The sequence below is a fragment of the Syngnathoides biaculeatus genome, chromosome 1 (assembly GCF_019802595.1).
Source record: "Syngnathoides biaculeatus isolate LvHL_M chromosome 1, ASM1980259v1, whole genome shotgun sequence".
Taxonomy (NCBI): domain Eukaryota; kingdom Metazoa; phylum Chordata; class Actinopteri; order Syngnathiformes; family Syngnathidae; genus Syngnathoides; species Syngnathoides biaculeatus.
Genome location: NC_084640.1, coordinates 15,807,830 through 15,827,570, shown reverse-complemented (window position 1 = coordinate 15,827,570; position 19,741 = coordinate 15,807,830). Strand labels below are relative to the sequence as shown.

The 19,741-nt window shown below is 50.4% G+C and overlaps 2 protein-coding genes across 9 annotated transcripts; one reads left to right on the top strand and one right to left on the bottom strand.

Annotated features, from left to right (window-relative positions):
- Positions 1-226: 226 nt before the first annotated feature.
- susd5 (sushi domain containing 5) lies at positions 227-6,988 on the bottom strand. 5 transcript variants are annotated; one of them, XM_061826113.1, is made up of 8 exons: positions 6,426-6,988; positions 6,226-6,312; positions 5,324-5,558; positions 5,123-5,266; positions 4,234-4,411; positions 2,458-2,567; positions 2,194-2,382; positions 227-1,776 (listed from the first exon to the last, which is right to left on the bottom strand). In XM_061826113.1, the coding sequence occupies exons 4-8, from the start codon at positions 5,181-5,183 to the stop codon at positions 227-229; spliced, it is 2,088 nt and encodes a 695-aa protein (XP_061682097.1). In that variant the 5' UTR covers positions 5,184-5,266; positions 5,324-5,558; positions 6,226-6,312; positions 6,426-6,988. The 5 variants fall into 5 exon arrangements, with proteins under 5 accessions (XP_061682097.1, XP_061682120.1, XP_061682092.1 ...); XM_061826136.1 differs by having other exon boundaries at positions 5,324-5,526; positions 6,226-6,776; positions 6,839-6,988; XM_061826108.1 differs by having other exon boundaries at positions 5,324-5,526; positions 6,226-6,988.
- An 843-nt stretch (positions 6,989-7,831) lies between these two features.
- Positions 7,832-18,740, top strand: fbxl2 (F-box and leucine-rich repeat protein 2). 4 transcript variants are annotated; one of them, XM_061822711.1, is made up of 14 exons: positions 7,833-8,296; positions 11,769-11,830; positions 14,093-14,147; positions 14,238-14,333; positions 14,483-14,577; positions 15,136-15,300; positions 15,377-15,503; positions 15,577-15,651; positions 15,720-15,850; positions 16,298-16,358; positions 16,468-16,512; positions 16,826-16,882; positions 17,014-17,226; positions 17,762-18,738. In XM_061822711.1, exons 1-14 carry the CDS (start codon positions 8,267-8,269, stop codon positions 17,867-17,869), a joined length of 1,320 nt encoding a protein of 439 aa, XP_061678695.1. In that variant the 5' UTR covers positions 7,833-8,266; the 3' UTR covers positions 17,870-18,738. The 4 variants fall into 4 exon arrangements, with proteins under 4 accessions (XP_061678711.1, XP_061678695.1, XP_061678701.1 ...); XM_061822717.1 differs by having other exon boundaries at positions 14,259-14,333; positions 17,762-18,736; XM_061822727.1 differs by lacking the exon at positions 14,483-14,577 and having other exon boundaries at positions 7,832-8,296; positions 17,762-18,740.
- Positions 18,741-19,741: the final 1,001 nt, after the last annotated feature.

Genomic DNA, 19,741 nt, shown 5'->3' with positions numbered 1-19,741 from the left:
AGGAAGTGCGGCTCATGCGGCCTGATTGGAAATTGAGCCCAAATCCGATTGAATCGTCAAAATGGAAACGCTGTTTGGGTTTGACTTCCGAGGGTCCACCGCGTGTCACATTTCTGTCGGGCTTCCACACGCCCCTTCCTCAAATTGATTCCGATTTCTAAAGCAGATTCCGCCCCGAAAAAGTCTCTGCCCCCCAAGCCCCCCAAAGCGCCCTCCCCCCACCCCCTTAAACTTTCTGCTGCATCTCCATGTGCTGGTTGCCTTGTCCCTTGCCGTTGATGTCGTACACGGAGCTCTTCTGCTGCCGCCGCCGGTAGCACCACACCGTGGCCATGACGGCCGCCGCCACCACGCAGACGGCCGCGATGATGGCTGCCACGGTGGGGCCCCGGCGCGAGGGGCCGGGCGGCGGGCAGTTCTCGCCGTCGCACAGGGTCCCGCCCATCTCGCCCTCCACCTCGCCCCTCTCGCCCGTCTCACCGGGCAAGTTGTGCAAGGTGCGTTCCCCCGTCACCCCGTCGAGGCGGTCGCCGTCCTGCGCCGGGTCCGGGAAAGGGTGCTGGGTGAGGTCCAGGAGCCACGAGTGGGTGGGGACCGCCTGCTGGGTGTCGTACTCCAGGACATCAGAGGACGAGGAGGACGGAGGGTTGTCCGGGGCTCCGGTTTCCCGTGGGTCCGGCTCAGGCGTTGCTGGGACGCTGCTGTCCGGGACGAGTTCTTCCACTTCGTTGGGGTGGACGGCCACCGGGTGTCCGTCCAGCCAGGTCTCGTCTGTGGTGGTTGCGACTCCCGCTTCATCCCGGGTGGCATTCTGCCCCGTTTCAGAAAATATGAATCGTTGATGACCGTCGGCTTCGCGGCTATCGTGTTCGGCAGGGGTGTCGCCGCCATCTTGGCTACTGTCTTCTATAGCGTGGTTATGGTCTTCGCTGTCGTGGTCCTCGCGATTATGTTGGTCAACAAGATCATAGTGATCATCGTGGTGGTGACTGTCGTGATGGTGTTCGTGGTCATCGCGGTGGTCAGAATGTTCCCCGTGAACATGATCGTCACGGTCTGGATGCTCCTCGGAAACATCCGGAAGATCCGGCAGGTCGCTGCTGTCCTCGTGGACACCCAGTCCCTCGGAACTATCATTGCGACCGCCGTTGTGAACCTCCTCCTGCTCGCCCACGTCGTAGTGATCATCGCGGTGGTCTTCGTAGCGGTCTCGCTCATCCAGAACGTCGAGCTGGACTGGAATTTGTTCTTCCACTTGACCGTCGTCGCGGTGAATGAGATTCTCTGGCTCGTGTTGGTTGACTCTCTCGTCTGACTGGCTGCCGGACGACCGCTGAGTGGTGGTCTGGGTAACGGGGTCCACAGAGACCGAGTGCTGCTCCTGCTCCTGGAAGGCTTGCGAGGGGAACCAGAAGAGATGTTTCTGGGACAGGAGGGAGACAGGCGGGTCTGTGGACGCCGTCGTCGCTTCTTGTTTCCAACCCGGATGCCCGGCAAAGTCGTCCACGTTCCGGTTCTCGTCACCCGTCCTTTCTTGAGCCTCCCCGACATCGACTTCCACCTCCTGCTGACCGTCCAGATCTGGATCCTCCTCTTCTCTCTGGAAGCTGATTTCTTGCAGCGCCCGGTCCCTGGGTTCCTCAAGGTCAGGCAGGGTTCTGCGCACCTCCTCGTACGCTCGGCTGTGGTCCTCCACAGGCCTTTCGTCCTGGGTCCGGTGGTCCGCTTTGCTGTCCGGAAACTGGTCATCGTAGTCCACGTGTGTCTGTGTTGAGTCTGGAATGACACAATCCATTCTCTGAACACAAACATATCAATCGTACAGATACGGCCGTTTTAGTAACTAATGAACGAAACAGATGATTAAGGAACAAACAAATAAACAAAGCGAGGAATAACACGATGATCCGGGATCATCCGGTTCCCGCGAGGCCCGCTTCGGAGCCCGACCAGGTGCGAACTAAGCCCGCACGTCCTCCCGTCCTTCGGACCGCATCTGGCGCTCCTCCTCGTGTCTTGGCCGCGCCGCGGCATGTCGCACCAGGGTGCCGCGGCGGCCATTTTCATCCGCACTGACAAGTGAGACATTGTTCCGGCAAAGGGTCGGAATCGAGCCAGGACGGCGACCTCCGGTCCGGGTCGCGCGCAATCAAACATGGTGGCAGTTTGCTTTTTTTTTTTTTTTTTTCATACCTTTGAGGCAAATCTGAACCAGTCCGTACCACTCGCCGCAGCTGTCGCACAGCAAGCTGAAGGCGCCGTGCCCGTTGGCCATGACGTAGCCTGGCGCGCACGCGTACAGGAGCTCGTCGCCCACTTCGAAGCCACCGCGGCCCCGAAGGCGGGTGTTGGGGAAGGACGGGGGGTCGCCGCATGGCACGCCTGTTGTCGACAACGACGTCATATCATCGTAAAAATTGACGTAGGTGTTCTGTCCGCTCGAATAGATTGACTGACCTTTGTCTTTGATGCAGAATCCGTTTGCGCTCGCGGCGTCGCCCGTGGCGTTTTCCGTCCTCACGTCCACAACTTTCAGCGAGCCGCCCACGTAGTTGCACACGGTCGTCCTGGAACGAGTCAACAGCTGCGTTCAGTTCATTTTTGTCATACATCAAATTGATGAAGGAACAAACGAGCCAACTTCAGAACCAGCCAGTGAACGCGCAAGCTACCTCGCTGGAAAATCGAATCGGGTCAATCGGGTTCACCCCGATGAAGGTCCGCTAAAACAACTCCAAACAGCAGCAGAATTACGAGCCACCTTGGTAAAATTCAAAATTGCACCTCTGCTCTGTATTCGATATAAAATGCATTTTTTTGGGGGACCCCCCCCCCCCCACACACACACACACACACACACCGCTTTGGAGCATGAAGGGAACACGGACCCACCCGTTAATTCTGGTGCACTTCCTTGTGCAAATATTATGTCAGCGTATCTGAGCGCCGGCGGCCCGGGCAGAGCCGCTTGGGCTTTATCGCGCCACCGCCGCGACGTTCCCAAGCGCTTCGGCCGCCGCAAACATGAAGTCAGTCTCCCGGTTGGAAAACAGTTCGCCTCTCATCCGAGGCGTCGCTAATTGTGTGGAATTTGAGACGGCGAGAAGAAATCCTGTGAGTCATACGCCACGAGAGTGTGTCAACGTCGACGTGGGCTTATAAGGACAAAATTCAAGCCAGCCGGCGCGGGACGAAAAGTGCTCGCCGTCGATGTTAGCTTAAGGCGGCTACGGCGTGTCTTGTGTTTGGTTGCCCTGGCGACAACAAAGTCTGCCAGGTGCGATACAGACGTTACGACGTGTCGCGTGTGTCAACGCAAACATAACGGAAAAGGCCACTTCCTGGACGGGGGTGTTGGCGTACCGTGCGCTGCCGATCAGCCACGGCCGCAAAACATTTGGAAGCGGCGCACGCAAAACAAACGCACTGACGGAGTCAACAAAGAAATTAGTCGGCGAATTTATGAGAGAGAGAAACAAACCAAATGCCAAACAGACTAACGATCGAAGATAAACGCGGAAAGTCCAACTACTAACCAGTTAATAAACAATCCGCCGTACAAAGTAGCCCAAAAACGCGCCAGCTCACAAAGATAAACAGTGAGCTAATGTAAGATTAGCCAATGACTGTTTTATCCAATCGAACGAACTCAGTGACCAAGGACCAAACGAAATAACTCGGGAACTAGCAAGCGAAAGAACCACGCGACTAATCACCAAAGCGGCTAACTTGCAAACTGAAAGACGAAGTAAGGAATGAGGACAAATGGCGCAGGCCAAAATGGCGCCCGGCCCAGCAGCCTTTCCCGCCAGCGCCGGTTTGGCGCGTCCGCGCCGTGTTTCGCACCTGCCGGTGTCGTGCGTCCGTCTGGTCCAGGCGTGACGTCGCGGAGCAGAACCGGAATACCTGGGCCCTCCCCTTCTTATCTTTTTGCGCTAACGAGTGTTAGCTTGCTCCTTCAGCGGTTTCCTGTGCTGCGCGGCTCGCTTTGTGTGTCAAACTCGAGGCCTGTGGGCCAGATTCGGCCCCCCCAAAGAACATCACATGCGTCGACTTTATGTTCTTTGCTAAAACTGCCAATGGTCTTCACTTTTAAACACATCGATTTGTTGTGATGTCGTAATATGAGGCGATCATACATTTATGCGGGCTCAAAATCTTCGCGGCCCTGCGCGGGGGGAACCAGAACTACGTGGCTTGCGACAGAAGTCGCCACAGGGCGGTTTCCGTTACCCGAGGGTGCCGCCGTGCAGCCATCCGCGGGTGCACGCGGAGAAGAAGCACTCCACCACGGCGTGCCTGAGCTCCGAGGCCGACGCCAGGCGAGCCCGCCGGGAGGCGCAAGCCCGCTCGGCGTCTCCCGACCCAGAACCGGACGACGAGTTCCCAAACTCCGCCACGAACACTCGACCTGCAACACAAAACGCGGAACTTTTTGTTGGGACTGCACAATTTTTTTCCCATCTAGTTCTACCAATTTTAGGTGGTTAAAATCGAGTCCGAAGGGCTTCAGAGATTTGTATCGGTTAAAATGAGGTCGTAAGTAATTATTAAGGAATAACTCGATTTTCATAGCAAAAATGTTGCGTGCCACTTTCCAAAATTCACTCCACAGGCACATCGAGTAGCTGTGAACTACTCGTGTAGCCGCAGCTGCCCTGCAGGGGGCGGTGTGACGGAAGCGTCGCTGCCATTCCGCGGCTGCGACCGCCACCGAACATCCAGCCGCGTTTTATTGGGCCGAAATAATTGAGATTTCATTTTATGAATGGATTTTTTTTTTTTTTTAATTTGTTGGTTTTCATGATAATTTATCGAGAAAAAATATTAAAATAGAAAGAGCACTTCAAGCTATTTATAATGCTTGAACCATTTTTCAATGAATATTATAAAACACTTTTTTGGGTCATAAAAATGTTTCAATCATATCTAAAAGCACACGTTAATTTAATACAACACGTCAGGTGGTCACCGCCTGACTTCCCAACTCAAGCACAAACCCAATGCATTATCGCCCGATACAAGAAATTAATTTCTCAAGTTTTGACAGAAAGGTCACGATGCATAAACGCCGCGTTGGAAGCAACGAGCGCAAAATGTTGCTAAATGTTGCCTTGCTCACCGTCTGCGTTGACAACGGAAGCCGCCAAAAGACACGCAAGGCATCCGAGGAAGCCCAGCATCCTTTTTCTGACTTTTTGTTGTTGTTTGTTTTTTGCGCTTGAAAGAAGTCGATCGGATCTTCCCCGTAAATCAGCACAACTTCCTGCGGAGGCTGCAGAAGTCAGACTGAGGCAGGACGATGAGGATGAGGAGGACTTACTTGGTTCGTGATGATGACGAGGAGGAGGCGGAGGCGGGAGAGAAGGAAGAAGAGGAGGAGGAGGGTGGGGGGCAAAGGGTCCGCTCGGCAAGCGGATGGAGAGCGGCTGTGAAAAGTAGCGCCTCGCCGCCAGTCCCAGGCAGATTCAAGTGTTCCCCCTCCGCCTCTGACGCCGCATTGCTTCCCGATTCGCCTTCACTTCACTCCAAATCAAAGCATTTTTTTCAGATTCTTACTGGAATTGGAATTTTTTTGAAGAGATACTTTTACACCACAACTACATTTTTGTAACTTCAGCAAAATGTTACAATTTGAAAGATACAAATCCAAATTGACATGTTTCCAAAAAAGTATTGTGCTGTCTCTTCTATTTTTAATCCTACCAAATTAAAATGACTGATGTTTGACGGTTATTTATCGAGGTGAGTAAGAAAAGTCTACACACCCCTGTAAATACCAGCAAAAGTCTACGAGAACACGTGAAACGAGACACAATCGCAGCTGTGTGCCGACTTGCATTTAACTGAAGTTCGAACGTAATTGGCTCTTTCCGAACGCAGCCATACCCCCGCGCCCCCTGGCTTGATGGGGGTGTGCACACTTGTGCAACCATTTACTGTATTTTGTCTTGCGGGAATGGACGGCACAAAGGCCTCGTATGGCGTGGCGTGGATGCAAAATGGAGCGAAAATCCTTCGACAAATACTGATGGCTTTGGCTAACTCCCTTGAGCGGCGCTTGGGTTTCCCACTTCTGACACCAAACCGAGGCCATTCCTCGGTGCGTTGTGTTTGACCGGGAGAATTGCTTGACGGCGTATTATGATTCACCGATTTAGTTTCCCACTTCTATCACCAAATACTCCGCCGCATTAAATAAAAATTACGATCAAATGTTATTACATTGGTGGCGATTGGCCGGCGACCCGTTCAGGGTGTGCCCCGCCTCCTGCCCGTTGACAGCAGGGACTCCAGCACTCCTCGTGACCCCTGCGAGGATAAGCGGCTAAGAAAACGGATGGATGTATACGATCGTGACCCGGTGGGCCACGTGACCGCAGTAATGCATTTCCGCTGTCCCAATTCCACTCCCAAATGCTCACCCAAACGATAAATAGTCCACACAACAGCAGCAGCAGCGTCTCGCCGATTTGGTTCCCCTCTTCTGTCGCCAAATGTTCTCCGCCCCGCCAAAATAAGTTCAAGCGACAGCGGCGACTCATCGATTTGCTTTCCCACCTCCGTTGCCAAAACGTTCTCGGCAACAACGAAATAAAACGAGCTGGTGCGAGGGCGTGACTCAGGACGTCGGTTCCCCTCTTCGGTCGCCAAATCCGTCAACCCCTCCCTCATTCCTTCCACCTGCTCTTCTTCGCGTTAGCGCGTAACAGCCGCGACTCACGCCCTTGAGACTTTATTTGTGAACTGGAGCCACGCGACGGCGTTCAGGTGCCCTGAGTCAGAGGAAGGAAGGTTCAATACCCTTTCAGGGACCGAGATTAGAAAGTCGGGGCACCTGAAACGCGGCGTGGAGATCTCAGCAAATGGTCAGATGGAAAGTTCCGCAGCAAAGTGTGAGCCCTACTTGTGGTTGCGCACAACTTAAGTAGAATCTGGCGCACGCTTGTGAGGCCTTCCAGTGCAATCGGTGACTTTTAAAGGGCACCGGTCCAATGGGCCTTCAAGAAATTCACTCAAATGTTGAGTCATTGTCGTGCTGCCCTCTAGCGGCGGCGAGTGCCAAACGCCGCTGGAGCCGCTGTCGCTCCCCCAATCTTTTATTTTATGAAACTCAATAAACTGTGTTTTTATTGGCTTTTGAGATGAAAAGAAAGTTCACACGCTTGCATGTAGTGGATACAAAGAGTCTTGGGTTCAAAGGTCAGGTTTTTGGGATGTCTACGAAAACAAAAATGAGGCTCAGACAAATCATTTCGAATCTTTATTGCGCAAGTGAAAAGAAAGTGAAAGGAGTGGACACAATGCAAATAAATTACACAGATAATGTTGTTGCACAAGTTTACACACCCTCAGCTGTTCTAGTAGGCTTTCCCTGAGTTTTTTCCTTTCGTTTTGCGCGAACACTATGAACACTACAAACGTATCAAAACAAGGGAAACGAGTAAAATGACGTATTGCATAGTTTTTCACACAATTTGGAAAATTTATGACTACCGCGCATATAAAGGGCAAGTTTTAAAAAAATGACTATTCATTGATGACCTTCGTCAAGATAGTTTAAAGCGTAAAACGCAAATCAAAACAAATCCGCCACGCGGGCCTGTCCCGCAGCGATGACGTCACGGGGTTCTCCTTCCTCGACAGCGAGTAAACTCGCCGAAATAAAAACATTTTTCGCCCACAAAGTGAGAAAATGAGACGTCATTCGAAGTCTTCGTGATCCATTCTTCGGCGTGTTAAAGGCGGAAAGTTTTTCTTTCGTTTTTTTTTTTTTTTTTTTTTTAAAGGGCGAGCTGTCTCCGCGGAAGGGGAAGAGGCGGAAGTGAAGTCACTTTTTTTTTTTTTTTTTTTTCCTCCCACAGCGCGTCCATGTTATTATTGTTATTTTGCTGGTCCTGCGATGAGACGGGCAGCTGCTGGGGAGCCGCCGGCCTGCTGCGACGCGAGCGACCGCCCCGGACTTCCACCGCCCTCGCCGACGGCACCAGGCAGCCTCTCGCCCGGCTGGCCAAGCAGCGCGACGACGACGACGAAGAAGAAGAAGCGGAGGAGGGCGTGAGGAGCCAGCCAGCCAGCCAGCCAGCGCCTCCGGTTCCACTCGGCTCGGCTCCCCCGGAGCGCCGCCGTCCACCGGTAGCGGCACCGACGCGACGCGAAAATAAAACGGCGACAGAGACCGCAGCGCCGGGCGGCTCGGCTGGCGTCGACGCGGCTCGCGAGCAGGGACGCCGCCGCCGCCGCTGCCGCCGCCGCCGCCGCAGACATGAACGGCATCGCCAGGGGCCGCTTCGAGGTAGGAGAGCCGCGGTTGTCAATTGCGGGCGTCGCGGGGGCTCTCGACCCCCGAGCGGGAGGGGAGGGCCGGGCCGGGCCGGGCCGGGCGGCAGCTGACGCCCCGGATGACCGGCGTCCGGCTGGGAGGGCGGGGGCGAGCCTCGGCTTCGGCTCGTCAACATCGCTGGCCCCAGTTCGGTTCAGTTGGACGCCGAATGTCAATCAGGGTGGGGGATTCTCCTCAAAATCGACGTGAGTGGGCTGCGTGTTTACCTTTTTGGGTACAAAAGTCGGACGTTTCACCCACTTTTAGCAAACTGTCAACAGTGAAATTGAACAATTTTATCGTCACTTTTCCGGAATTGATGCCAATAAGTTTGGTCCATCTCCCAATTCGCAGCCAAAGGAAAGTACACAAAGAAATAAAATGATCATGGAACACCATTTGGAGAATGACCATATTTATTTATTGCACAGATGACGGCCAGAAAATATTGCAGTCGTTATAAAGTGAATACCGCATTTACTGTTCGGCAACAAGCAAAATGTCCCGCACTCTTCAATTGAAATTGTCTTTGCTACATCAAATGCACATTTTGGATGATCTGAAACATTTTGCACACTTATGGGCAGGTTTCCAGTGACGCCATCTTGTGTGTCACAGAGGTCAGAGAACACGGGCGATGGGTGAAGCGTCAAGTTTATTTTTCTATCGTTAATTTATCCGATTGGTCGAAGGGTGGTGGTGACATCATTGGAAACCCGGCCATTAGCAAAATGTATGGCCAGCCATTACTGAAATTGGAACAAGTATGCTCGCTGCAAGCACGGAAACGAGGGTGGGCTCCATATTTAGGATGTCAGGACAGCTGTCGTTTGTCACCTTTGTAGGCATGAGGGAGTATTTTGCATGATGTCAAACATTTTGCACAGAATCTCCCTCCACCGCTCCCTCAATGTCACACAAGACGGCTCCGTCCAGGACTGAAAAAATATGTTATGTTAACTCACATTTCCCGTTGTGAAATTATTTTGTGAGACTTTTCTCTTTCCTCTTCGGCCTTTTAGCGCCGATGCTAACCCAGCTAGCCTCGCGTCAATTTGGACCCGGAACTTTGGGCCACTGCGACGCTCGCGCTTTGTTGACATTGTTCGTCCGTGACATCACTTGCGCATTGCTGACATTCTCGCAGGCTTGATGCTACTTGAAGCGTGTCCGCTTGTTAGCGTAAATAAGTCTGGGGTGCTTTTATCTGCTGTTGTCTTTTCTGAAGAACGCAGCAAAGAAGGGAAGTTTCACACAGTAGCACGGTATCTTATTATCAGTCAGAGGCTATTCAAGTTCCCAGCCCTGTTTTTCCCACATTCACTTCCCCATGCTAAACTCATTTTGGAGAACACTTTAAAGGCAACCTCAGCCGAACCAAAGAACAATACATGCAGTAAATACCACACGAGGCAATTTGAGATCATTAGCTCGGAGGCAGCCATTAAAGTGAGGCCCGAACAACGATTATATCCCTCTTCCAAGTTCCAGTTAAGAAGCCAGCAGCTGCATTTTGAACTAGCGTAATTCCCGGCCGACAGAGCGCACCTGGTTTACAAGCCTCACCCGGTACATTTGGAAAGGAAATACCGTTTGGTACATACATACGCCGCAGCCGTGTAAAAGCCGCGAGTGCCCACGTTGAAACCCGAGATATTTACAAAGAAAGACGGTACACAGAGAGTTTAATGCTAGCGCCGCCGCGCTAACGGGGCCCGTAGAAAAAAAAAACATACCGGTAAAATTCACTGAGACACGGCAGTAACACGCTAGAGCGGCGCTAACAGGGCCGGACCGGTAAAAGTCACTTCCTCTGCACATATTTTCCACGGTTCTCACTCCTCCCTTTTCCGCTCGAGTGCCCCCTTGCGGCCGTTAGAGAAAAGAAAATGCACAAATTAGCCGCATCACCGCATAAACCGCAGGGTTGAAAGCAGGTTATAGGCCGGAAATTACGTGTACAGTTGTCTGCTACAAACTCTGAAGGCCGAAAGGTTTTGCTGTTAGCCAAATCCCGCGCAAGACGCTGGAATGTTGCCGTTTACGCAGAACCCCAGCAAAGTCGGGACATTTCCACGTTTTACAGCACAACACAGAATCCCGAAAATCAGTCAACATCCTTCCCGCCGCTATTATGAAGGCCGAAGGCGACGAATTACCTGCGTGACTTAATCCTACTGAGCAGTGGCGTTTACAAAATGGCCGCGCGGAACAGGAACTCCCTGCTTGGGAATGGCGCACGAAGCGGGACGCCGCAACGCCGACGGCGTGATCTTCGGCCGTCGCCCGAGTGCTCTTCTTGGAAGGAAACTTGACGCAGTCATTTTGGACTTTTAAAGGCAGGAGAAATTTGCGTCGCCCGTTGACCTCGACAGGATGTTCAGACAAAGCGTTTCCCGGCTCTGAAAAACACCCGGGTCGACGTCATCCCTGTCTTCGTGTGGCTGGGATCTGGGAATTTTGCAGGATCGCCGTGTGAAACTCTACCTTCTGACCCCTTTTGCACTGTCTGGGAAAAGTTTGTGGTTTCACGCAAGTGGAAATTTGCCGTTTGCGTGCAGTCTTCCCCGAGTCGCTGTTCTCTATAAATGATTGAATGTCGAGACACGAGTCCAACTCTGGCGGCCGTCGTCTTGTCTCATTTGAATTGTTGTGTAAAAGGGGGTCTGGTCCAAGGCCCCGTTTTACGCTGTCAGCATTTTCTCTTGACGAGCAAGAGGAAAACGATCAAATTGTCCCCGCGGTGGGGAAAAGATCGGGAAAAAAAAAATCTGGCGTGGACGCGAGTACGACTCTGATGGCGGTCATTTTGTGAAAAAGGATCCAGTCGACAGTCGCTATTGTTTTCATTGCAACGTTACGTTTTCTGGCTTGGTTTTCATATCAGTGCTCTTTTTATTACAATGGCAAAGTGTGGATGCAACTATTGATCAAAGAAGTCCAATAATTAGATTCCGAAAAAAGATTGAAGCAAAATGTCTGCCACTCAACGCTACATTTTCCTTGGTTGCCGCCCATGTCACTCACCGAACGGGAACAGGCCCCCGCCTTTTGTTTAAAGCCTTACACTTTCAAAGTCACAGATACTGGAGGGCAGATTTAACGACGGCGTTATATTCAATCGCGCAAAATCCGGCGTTTTCCGATTCCTAGACGAATCGATGGCATAATCGGTACAATACCGGGTTGCGTAACGATTTATTCAATAGCTGCAGCGGGGCCACCTGACGATCTTCTAGAATGTTCCGGCTGTCTTGCGTCTTGCTTGTTGTTTTCTCTTTGTGTGTGTGAGACGCTCAGCAGATGGCCTCACGTCCGACTAAAAGGAGATAAAGCGCTTCAGTGATACTGTGAAAAACAATCACATGATGATCATGCAGCAGGAAAATTATGATGATGACGACGACGACGACGATGGTGTGTGTGTGTGTGTGTGTCCACGCAGGTGTTCTCCAGCAGCGATGAAGCTCCCATCAACAAGAAGCTCCCTAAAGAGCTCCTGCTTAGGTAAGATTGGCGCTGTACCGCTTTGCAACTACACGCGCTTTGCCAACGTAAATAATACACACTTAGTTTCGTCCATCCATCCATTTTCTTCGCCGCTTATCCTCACAATGGCCGTGGGGAGTGCTGGAGCCTTTCCCAGTTCATCACCCTGAAATGGTTGCCAGCCAATCACATGGAGACGAACAGCCGCACTCACAAGCACACCTCGGGGCAATTTAGAGTGTCAAATTAATGTTGCACCTTTTTGGGATATGGGGGGAAACCGGAGTGCCCACCCGGAGAAAAGCCACGCCGGCACGGGGAGAACATGCAAATTGCACACACAGGCGGGTCCGGGATTGATCCCGGGATCTCAGAACTTTACCAGCTGATCCATTGATCCGCCCTATTAGTTTCCATCTACTTGAAATATTATACATACCGATGTCATAACTTGTGCGGAAATACTGGCCGTGAAGTTCAAATTTCTTGGAACGTCACCATTTTTCGGTTATTCAGATAGGAAAATTGCATTTTTATATCCAGATGTGACTCGTGTGTCCGCCTTTTCCGTCCGTCAACCTTTCACTCCGCTCCCGCGTGCTAAATGCAAAATGCGTCGTGCGGGTGCTATAAATAGCTGGCGGGGAAGTCCGCAGTGCTGCCGCGAGCCCCCCCCCCCCCCCAAAAGGGCCTTGGTCGAGGAACAATGGCGTCTTGTTACCCAACTCTGGCGTCTTCACGAAACTCGAACGGCGCCGGGCCGCCTTACGAGCCGTGAACGTGAAAGTTATCCCGGGGTAAACGGCGTCATTTCGAGCCTAGCAAGGTTTTCCTGTCAACGCAGTGTCAACAATTGCACGAGGCCCCCCCCCCCGCTTGCATCGTGTTATTTACGTTCTGCGGCCGCGGACACCATGTGGAAAACATTTTTGTTCATAGCTTAGATCGTTACGAAGTGAGTTGAGGCGCCTCGGCTGCCGCTGTACAGCGTTTGTATGTATCTTCAGTTTTTCAGCACAAATCACACCCCAAAATTTGTCTGAACGGCGGCTCGTATGTGGAGAAATGTATTCTCGTCACTCGTGTTCATGCAACTATTTTCTACATGCCATGTTCCGTTAAAATGGTATTTTGTTGTATGGGGGGGCATACAGGATTTTGGTGGGAGGGGGCAATTAAATGCTATTAAGTCACGTTTTGCTTTGACTTTCACGGCCTTTAAAAAGTAGAAATTGATGTCTTTTAGATGTCATTTTTTTTTGTACTCCGCTGATTGCTTTCCGCACTGGGACGTGTCCCGACACGCCCGCTCAGACGGGCCTCAGTCCTCCCCCGAGGCCGCACGAGCGCAGCCGCGCTCGCCGCCGCTCTTCTTTGTATTCCCACCTGCACGCTTCTTGCGTCCGGCCGGCCTGATGGCCTTGCCTCCCTCGACGCTGCCAGAGATTACTCATTGGCAGATTAATGGATTGAGCTGACCCAGTAGCCTCGCCCTGTTTGTGTGTGTGTGTGAGTGGGGGGGGGGGTCCTCGACTGCCCCCAATTGGCCTCTTCTTTCTTTTTTTTTTTTCTTTTTTGCATCCACATAAAAAGGCAAACATGCATATTGCATTGGACGTGCTATTGTAAAAGGCAGAGGTGTGCTACATGTGGCACGTGAGTCACAAACGGCCATCCAGAGTTCTAAAATCCGGCCAATTTTTCTAAAATGGGAATCTTACAACCAAAAGGGTTTGCTTTCCGTTCACCGTATCGAGGACGTCATTGATCGAGCGGATCAATCACCAAAGCGGCGACCAGACACACACACACACACTCACACACGCACACAAAAAAAAAAAACACTCTTACTATCAACGATTGCAGTTGTGCAAACCTGTGTCAGGACCAAATCAAAAATGTTGACGACAAAAAGTCATTTAGCGTGGCCCATCTATCTATCTATCTATCTATCTATCTATCTATCTATCTATCTATCTATCTATCTATCTATCTATCTATCTATCTATCTATCTATCTATCTATCTATCTATCTATCTATCTATCTATCTATCTATCTATCTATCTATCTATCTATCTGTCTGTCTGTCTGTCTGTCTGTCTGTCTGTCTGTCTGTCTGTCTGTCTGTCTGTCTGTCTGTCTGTCTGTCTGTCTGTCTGTCTGTTCTGTCTGTCTGTCTGTCTGTCTGTCTGTCTGTCTGTCTGTCTGTCTGTCAAGATTTGAAAATGTTTTTTTATTTTTCTCTTTTTTTTTTTTTTCTGTATCCCCCCCCCCCGCAGAATATTCTCCTATCTGGACGTGGTTACTCTCTGCCGGTGCGCCCAAGTCTCCAAGGTAAGCGTTGCCGCCAAGTTCTACTTCATTGCTGGCCACGTTCGGGGGAGTTTTTCGTGTTTTTTTGTTTTTTTTTTAACGGTCCGCCGGACTTGTCTGCGGCCCGGGCAGGCCTGGAACGTTCTGGCCCTCGACGGCAGCAACTGGCAGAAGATCGACCTGTTCAACTTCCAGACGGACATCGAGGTGAGAAAGGATCGTCGGGTCGTCGCGTGCGTGCGTGTCGGGAGGCTTTATCTTGACCCGAGGCTTAGCGGCGGGTCAGCGGACTCCGCCGGCGCCGCCGACGCCACGGCTGATCCTCTTTTTTTTTTTTTTTTTTTTCGCCTCGTAAGGGCCGCGTGGTGGAGAACATCTCCAAGCGCTGCGGAGGCTTCCTGAGGCAGCTCAGCCTGCGAGGGTGCCTGAGCGTGGGCGACGCGTCCATGAAGTGAGACCGCGCGAGCTCAATGAAAACATAGCAAGCGAATAAAATTCCCAAATTATTACGAGGCAAAAATACCAATGGTTAAAATGTTAAATGTATCATTATTAGACATAAATATTAAAAAAACACCCCAAATTTGGGGAAAAATACCACTGACATGATATTCTTAAAAATACAAGAAAATGCACAAATATGAAAAGTAAAGAAATGCAATATTTTTTTATGACAAAGGAAATACCATTATTACACAAAAGTATCAGAAAAGAAATACTGAGATATTCTGGGAAAATTTTAAAAAAAGTTATTGTTGGGAAAAATGCACAACTGACAACCAAAATATGAAATAGAAAATGCAAACATTTTAGATAAGCAGATGATAAATTATGAAAACAAAAGTACCAAAATATAATTAAAGCGTAATTACTAAGATAAAGCTCCACCCCCGCAATTGAGGAAAACAATTTGAATATAGAAAAATGGAGCGCAGCCGTCCCCGTTCGTCCACTCGCGCAACCCTCCGGCGCACGTCGCTCATCCTTTTTTGTTGCGCTGCGGCGGCAGAACCTTTGCACAGAACTGTCGCAACATCGAAGTGTTGAACCTGAACGGCTGCACCAAGATCACAGACAGCACCTGCCTCAGCCTCAGCAAGTTCTGCTCCAAGCTCAAGCATCTGGACCTCACCTCCTGCGTGTCCGTCACCAACCATTCCCTCAAGGCTCTCAGGTACAAAAAATTCAGCAAAGGAAAACCCGACCGCGGCCTGCCCGCCGTTTTCTCTTTGTTCGCCGTGCGACTTTAGCGATGGCTGCCGCGCGCTGGAGACGCTGAACCTGTCCTGGTGCGACCAAATCACGCGCGACGGCGTGGACGCGCTGTCCCGGGGCTGCCCCGGCCTGCGAGCGTTGTTCCTCAGAGGCTGCACGCAGGTACGCCCGAGGCGGTCGGGACCGCGACCCGTCCTTCTGAGCAAAACCCGCCGCCGTGTGTGTTGCGCTCCAGCTGGACGACGGCGCCTTGAAGCACCTGCAGAAGCACTGCCAAGAGCTCACCACCATCAACATGCAGTCGTGCACGGTAAAAAAAAAAAAATGAGAGACTCGAGTGATCGTGTCAAAGTTTTTAATTGCGCCCGTCGCGTGCAGCAAATCACAGACGACGGCCTGGTGAGTCTTTGCCGAGGATGCCACGAGCTGCAGATCCTCTGCGTGTCGGGTTGCGGCAACATCACGGACGCCTCCCTCACCGCGCTGGGCCTCAACTGTCCTCGACTCAAGTAAAAGGAAACGCGGCGTGGGGTTGCGGGGGGGTCAATGAGTTCAGGCCGGCACGGAACCAGCGGGCTGGGCCCACCACAGGTCGGGGCTCGCGTTCCCGATCGGGATCCCGAAGAAAAGAAAGTCGAAGCAAGTCTATCAAGGGAAAGGGGCCAGAGTCCGTTTCCCGAAGTGTGGCCGATTGGTCCACGTTCTACTAGCGTCGTAGACCTGACTGCGTGTGTGTCTTTTAATATTGCTTATAAATGCAGCTCACTTTTTGTCTGGTCTTCTCGAGAACTTTTCTTAGAGGACTGTGGCACCTGATTTTTCTGACTGTATAACGCCAAACGCCACAGACGGGCTAAGCCGTCAGGGGTTGTCGTGAAGGTCCAAAGACAGCCGGACGTCGGTGTACGCCGCAGCTTCCCGCAACTGGATTGAAAGTTTGCTCGTGTGCTTTTTAGGATCCTGGAAGCTGCTCGATGTTCACACGTGACGGACGCCGGCTTCACCGTGTTGGCCAGGGTGAGTTTTTTTTCGCTCGCGATGCTGATTTCTCTCCCCGTACGAGGGGAAACGTTTTGGCGGTCGGACTCCCTCTTTTTTTTGGTTGTTTGTTTGTTTTTTTTCGCAGAACTGCCACGAGCTTGAAAAAATGGACTTAGAAGAATGTATTTTGGTAAGCGAGCTGTGATGCGACGTTGACGCGATTCCGTTTCACGCTGCCCCCTCCAACGCCGGCCCCATAAATGTCATCAGTATATGTGAAGACTAATAGCGGAACACGAGGATCGGGGTGAAAGCTTCTATAAAAACAAAACAAGAAAATTGCACCGATGCATAAGTTTGAATGAATCACTATTATTCATCAATGCGGCAAATGCGGCGGCCTTCGCATTTGTGGGAAATTAGCAGCTTTTTTGTCCGGGCAGCGCGAAACGGGCGCCGGGAAGTTTGGAGTCGTCGCTGATTCTGTTCTGTTTTTGTCACAGTTGACCGACAACACTTTGGTTCAGCTGTCCATCCACTGCCCCCGTCTGCAAGCTTTGGTAAACTTTGCAACCGCACATTTTTGACATTTCGTTTGACACTCCCCCCCCCCCCCCCCCCCCCCCATTTTTCATCACTTTTGGAATGCGTTTGTGACGAGCGGCGATACCGCCAATTTGTCGCCGCGCAGTCCCTGTCGCACTGCGAGCTGATCACGGACGACGGCATCCGGGCGCTGAGCGCCAGCGCTTGCGGGCAGGAGCGGCTGAGCGTGGTGGAGCTGGACAACTGCCCGCTCATCACCGACGTGACCCTGGAGCACCTGAAGAGCTGCCACCGCCTGGAGCGCATCGAACTCTACGACTGCCAGCAGGTCACCCGGGCCGGCATCAAGCGCATACGGGTAAGCGGCGCTTCCTCGCCTCGATTCAGCTCGACGTCGCGACACCTCCCTCCGCAAGTTCCAATTACTTTACGTTCCCGGCATAGATCGACGAAGGATTATTTTTACCGATCGTGAAACCATTTTGTGCGAAAGTCGATCATTTCCCACGGCACGCTGGTCGGGAATCACTGAATTCAGGAACTGCGCTGAAGTGACATCATCGAGCGCTACCACGCAGCCTCCTCGCGACTCTTCGTCGTTTTACCACACAAAAATCGAAACGCATCATCCTCGAAGATAGCCCGGATGGGCTCCGGCACTTGTGAGGATAAGCGGTTCAGGAAATGGATGGATTGGTGAAATGCTGATCAGGCTGAAAGATTGGACATAAAATATGGTAATATAAGATAGCAAATTTTAGACAGTGATATTTACAAATCCCGTTATGTCTGAACAAAATATTAGAATGATTGTGATTTATGTTTGAGGCGCTCCTCCGCATCACGCAGCCGATTTTCCACGTCTCTCCCAACTGGTGTTTTTGTTGGGACAGGCCCACCTTCCCGAGATCAAGGTCCACGCGTACTTCGCCCCCGTCACGCCCCCTCCCTCGGTGCACGGCGGCGGCCAGCGCCTGTGTCGCTGCTGCATCATCCTCTGACAGTGGAGGGCCAGGGGGGGGCATCTCTGCCTGCGGGTGCTGCTGCTGCTCTGAAAAACCGCGGAGGAGGACGAAGACCGGGACCTGGTTGGAGGGGTTTTTTTGGGGGGGGGGGGGGGGGGGCGTAATCGAGGGAGAGGAGGGGCTGGACCCGCTCCACTGCTTCCTGGTCCTACTGGGACCGCTACAGAGGCCCCTCCTCTTCCTCATCAGGGCCCGCTCAAGCTTTTGTCGTCCTCCCTTTCGCCCGCCGGCCGCGCATCCAAAATGGACGATCACCCGACGCCAAGTCGAAAACACGACCGCCATTTTGATGTTTTGTTCGGACACGGACAGAGAGAGGGGAAAAAAAAAAAGGACATTCAAAGCAACTTTTTTTTTTTTTTGTTTGCTTAATTGTTAATGGTTCTCCTCGCCCCACACGCCTGAGTATTGATTCAGAGCTGCAGTCTTTTCCAAAAAAAAAAAAAAAAGTATTAAAAGCATTTGTTTACATTCTGGATTAGTTTAGCGCCACGCCGACTCATTTGCTGCCCGCCTTCCATTCGCGATAGAAAGTTTACAAACCACACCCCGTTTTTGACAATCACACATTTGGGGGATTATATATATATATATATATATATATATATATATATATATATATATATATATATAAACTAAGCCTCCCACCCCCTCAATGTAAAGGCTCAAGGATTTTAGGGAGGGGAAAGACTTCCAGCAGGATTGTGGGTGGCAGAAACAAACAAAAATATTTAACAAACAAAAAAATATGGAGTGGCTAAACTGACTGATGCTCATGCCCTCTCTCTTTCGCTTTCTCTCCTTTGAAGAGCTCTTTAACAGTTTTTTTTTTTGTTTTTGTTTGAGAAAATAAACAGATGGATAAATAAAGTTAAACCAATTGGAAAGACATTTGGTCCCGTGGTGTACTTTGTGTGAGTTTGTGGTTTATTTACGTGCATTACACGCCTGTGAGCAAAGATGGCAGAGAAAATATGACACAAAAAAAGTCAGTTGTTAGATGAAACCGGAAAAAATATACATGAAAATACCAAAATAATGGATGCAAATTACAAAATACAATGTAAAAATATTGGGGAAGATAGAAAATATGACAATAACCAAAACGTTGGGAGAGAAGATTACAAAATCATTGATCTAAAATCATGTAAAATGCAGAACGATTGAATAATACGAAAATGTAAAATGGAAATTACGAAAATATTTACCTTCTTGCAATGAATTAAGATGTCAAACCGCCAAGCTACCAGTAGGTGGCTGCAAAGATCTACAGACGCGGCAGAAAGCCACGACGAAAAATAGAAAGGAAAAAAAAAAGTGTTTGATAAAACTAATGAAAAGTATGTATTGGACCAAAAAAAAAAATAGAGCAAAATATTAAAAAATAGAAAAATAATTTCGTCAAAAATATTTTTTCAAAGAAATAGATAAAAATAGACATAAATACATTGGACAGTAATAGGAACAGCCTAAAAATATTTGAAGTCGTGACAAAAAGATTTTTATAATCAGATCAATTCAAATAAAATTAATAAGATTCGACAAGAACACAGCAGAAAGATCAATTTTTTTTTGCACCAGATCATGAAAAAAATGAGTATTGGAGAATACAAAAATACAGCGCAATTAATCAAAAGTTAGACCAAGTTAAAAAGCAGTTTTACACATCTGTTAATAGAAAAATATTAAGGTGGGAAAATGCATTGCGGATAGCAAGGCATTATAAATATCACCAAGCGGTGGCAGCAAAGATCCACCTTGGCGGGTGACGCCCACACGAAAATATAGTCGCAGTCCTTCCAACCGAATACTATTTTCCCACAAAATAATACCTTCTAGTAATTGTAC

Bases quoted from the DNA above. Each gene is read 5' to 3' on its own strand.
- susd5 (XM_061826108.1), bottom strand. From the start codon at position 5,183: ATGCTGGGCTTCCTCGGATGCCTTGCGTGTCTTTTGGCGGCTTCCGTT. The intron at 4,412-5,122 runs GTGAGCAAGGCA...TTTGTGTTGCAG, and splicing joins TTCCGTTGTCAACGCAGACG to GTCGAGTGTTCGTGGCGGAG. The intron at 2,383-2,457 runs GTCAGTCAATCT...TGTCGACAACAG, and splicing joins ATTCTGCATCAAAGACAAAG to GCGTGCCATGCGGCGACCCC.
- fbxl2 (XM_061822711.1), top strand. From the start codon at position 8,267: ATGAACGGCATCGCCAGGGGCCGCTTCGAG. The intron at 14,578-15,135 runs GTGAGACCGCGC...CTGCGGCGGCAG, and splicing joins GTGGGCGACGCGTCCATGAA to AACCTTTGCACAGAACTGTC. The intron at 15,652-15,719 runs GTAAAAAAAAAA...CGTCGCGTGCAG, and splicing joins TCAACATGCAGTCGTGCACG to CAAATCACAGACGACGGCCT.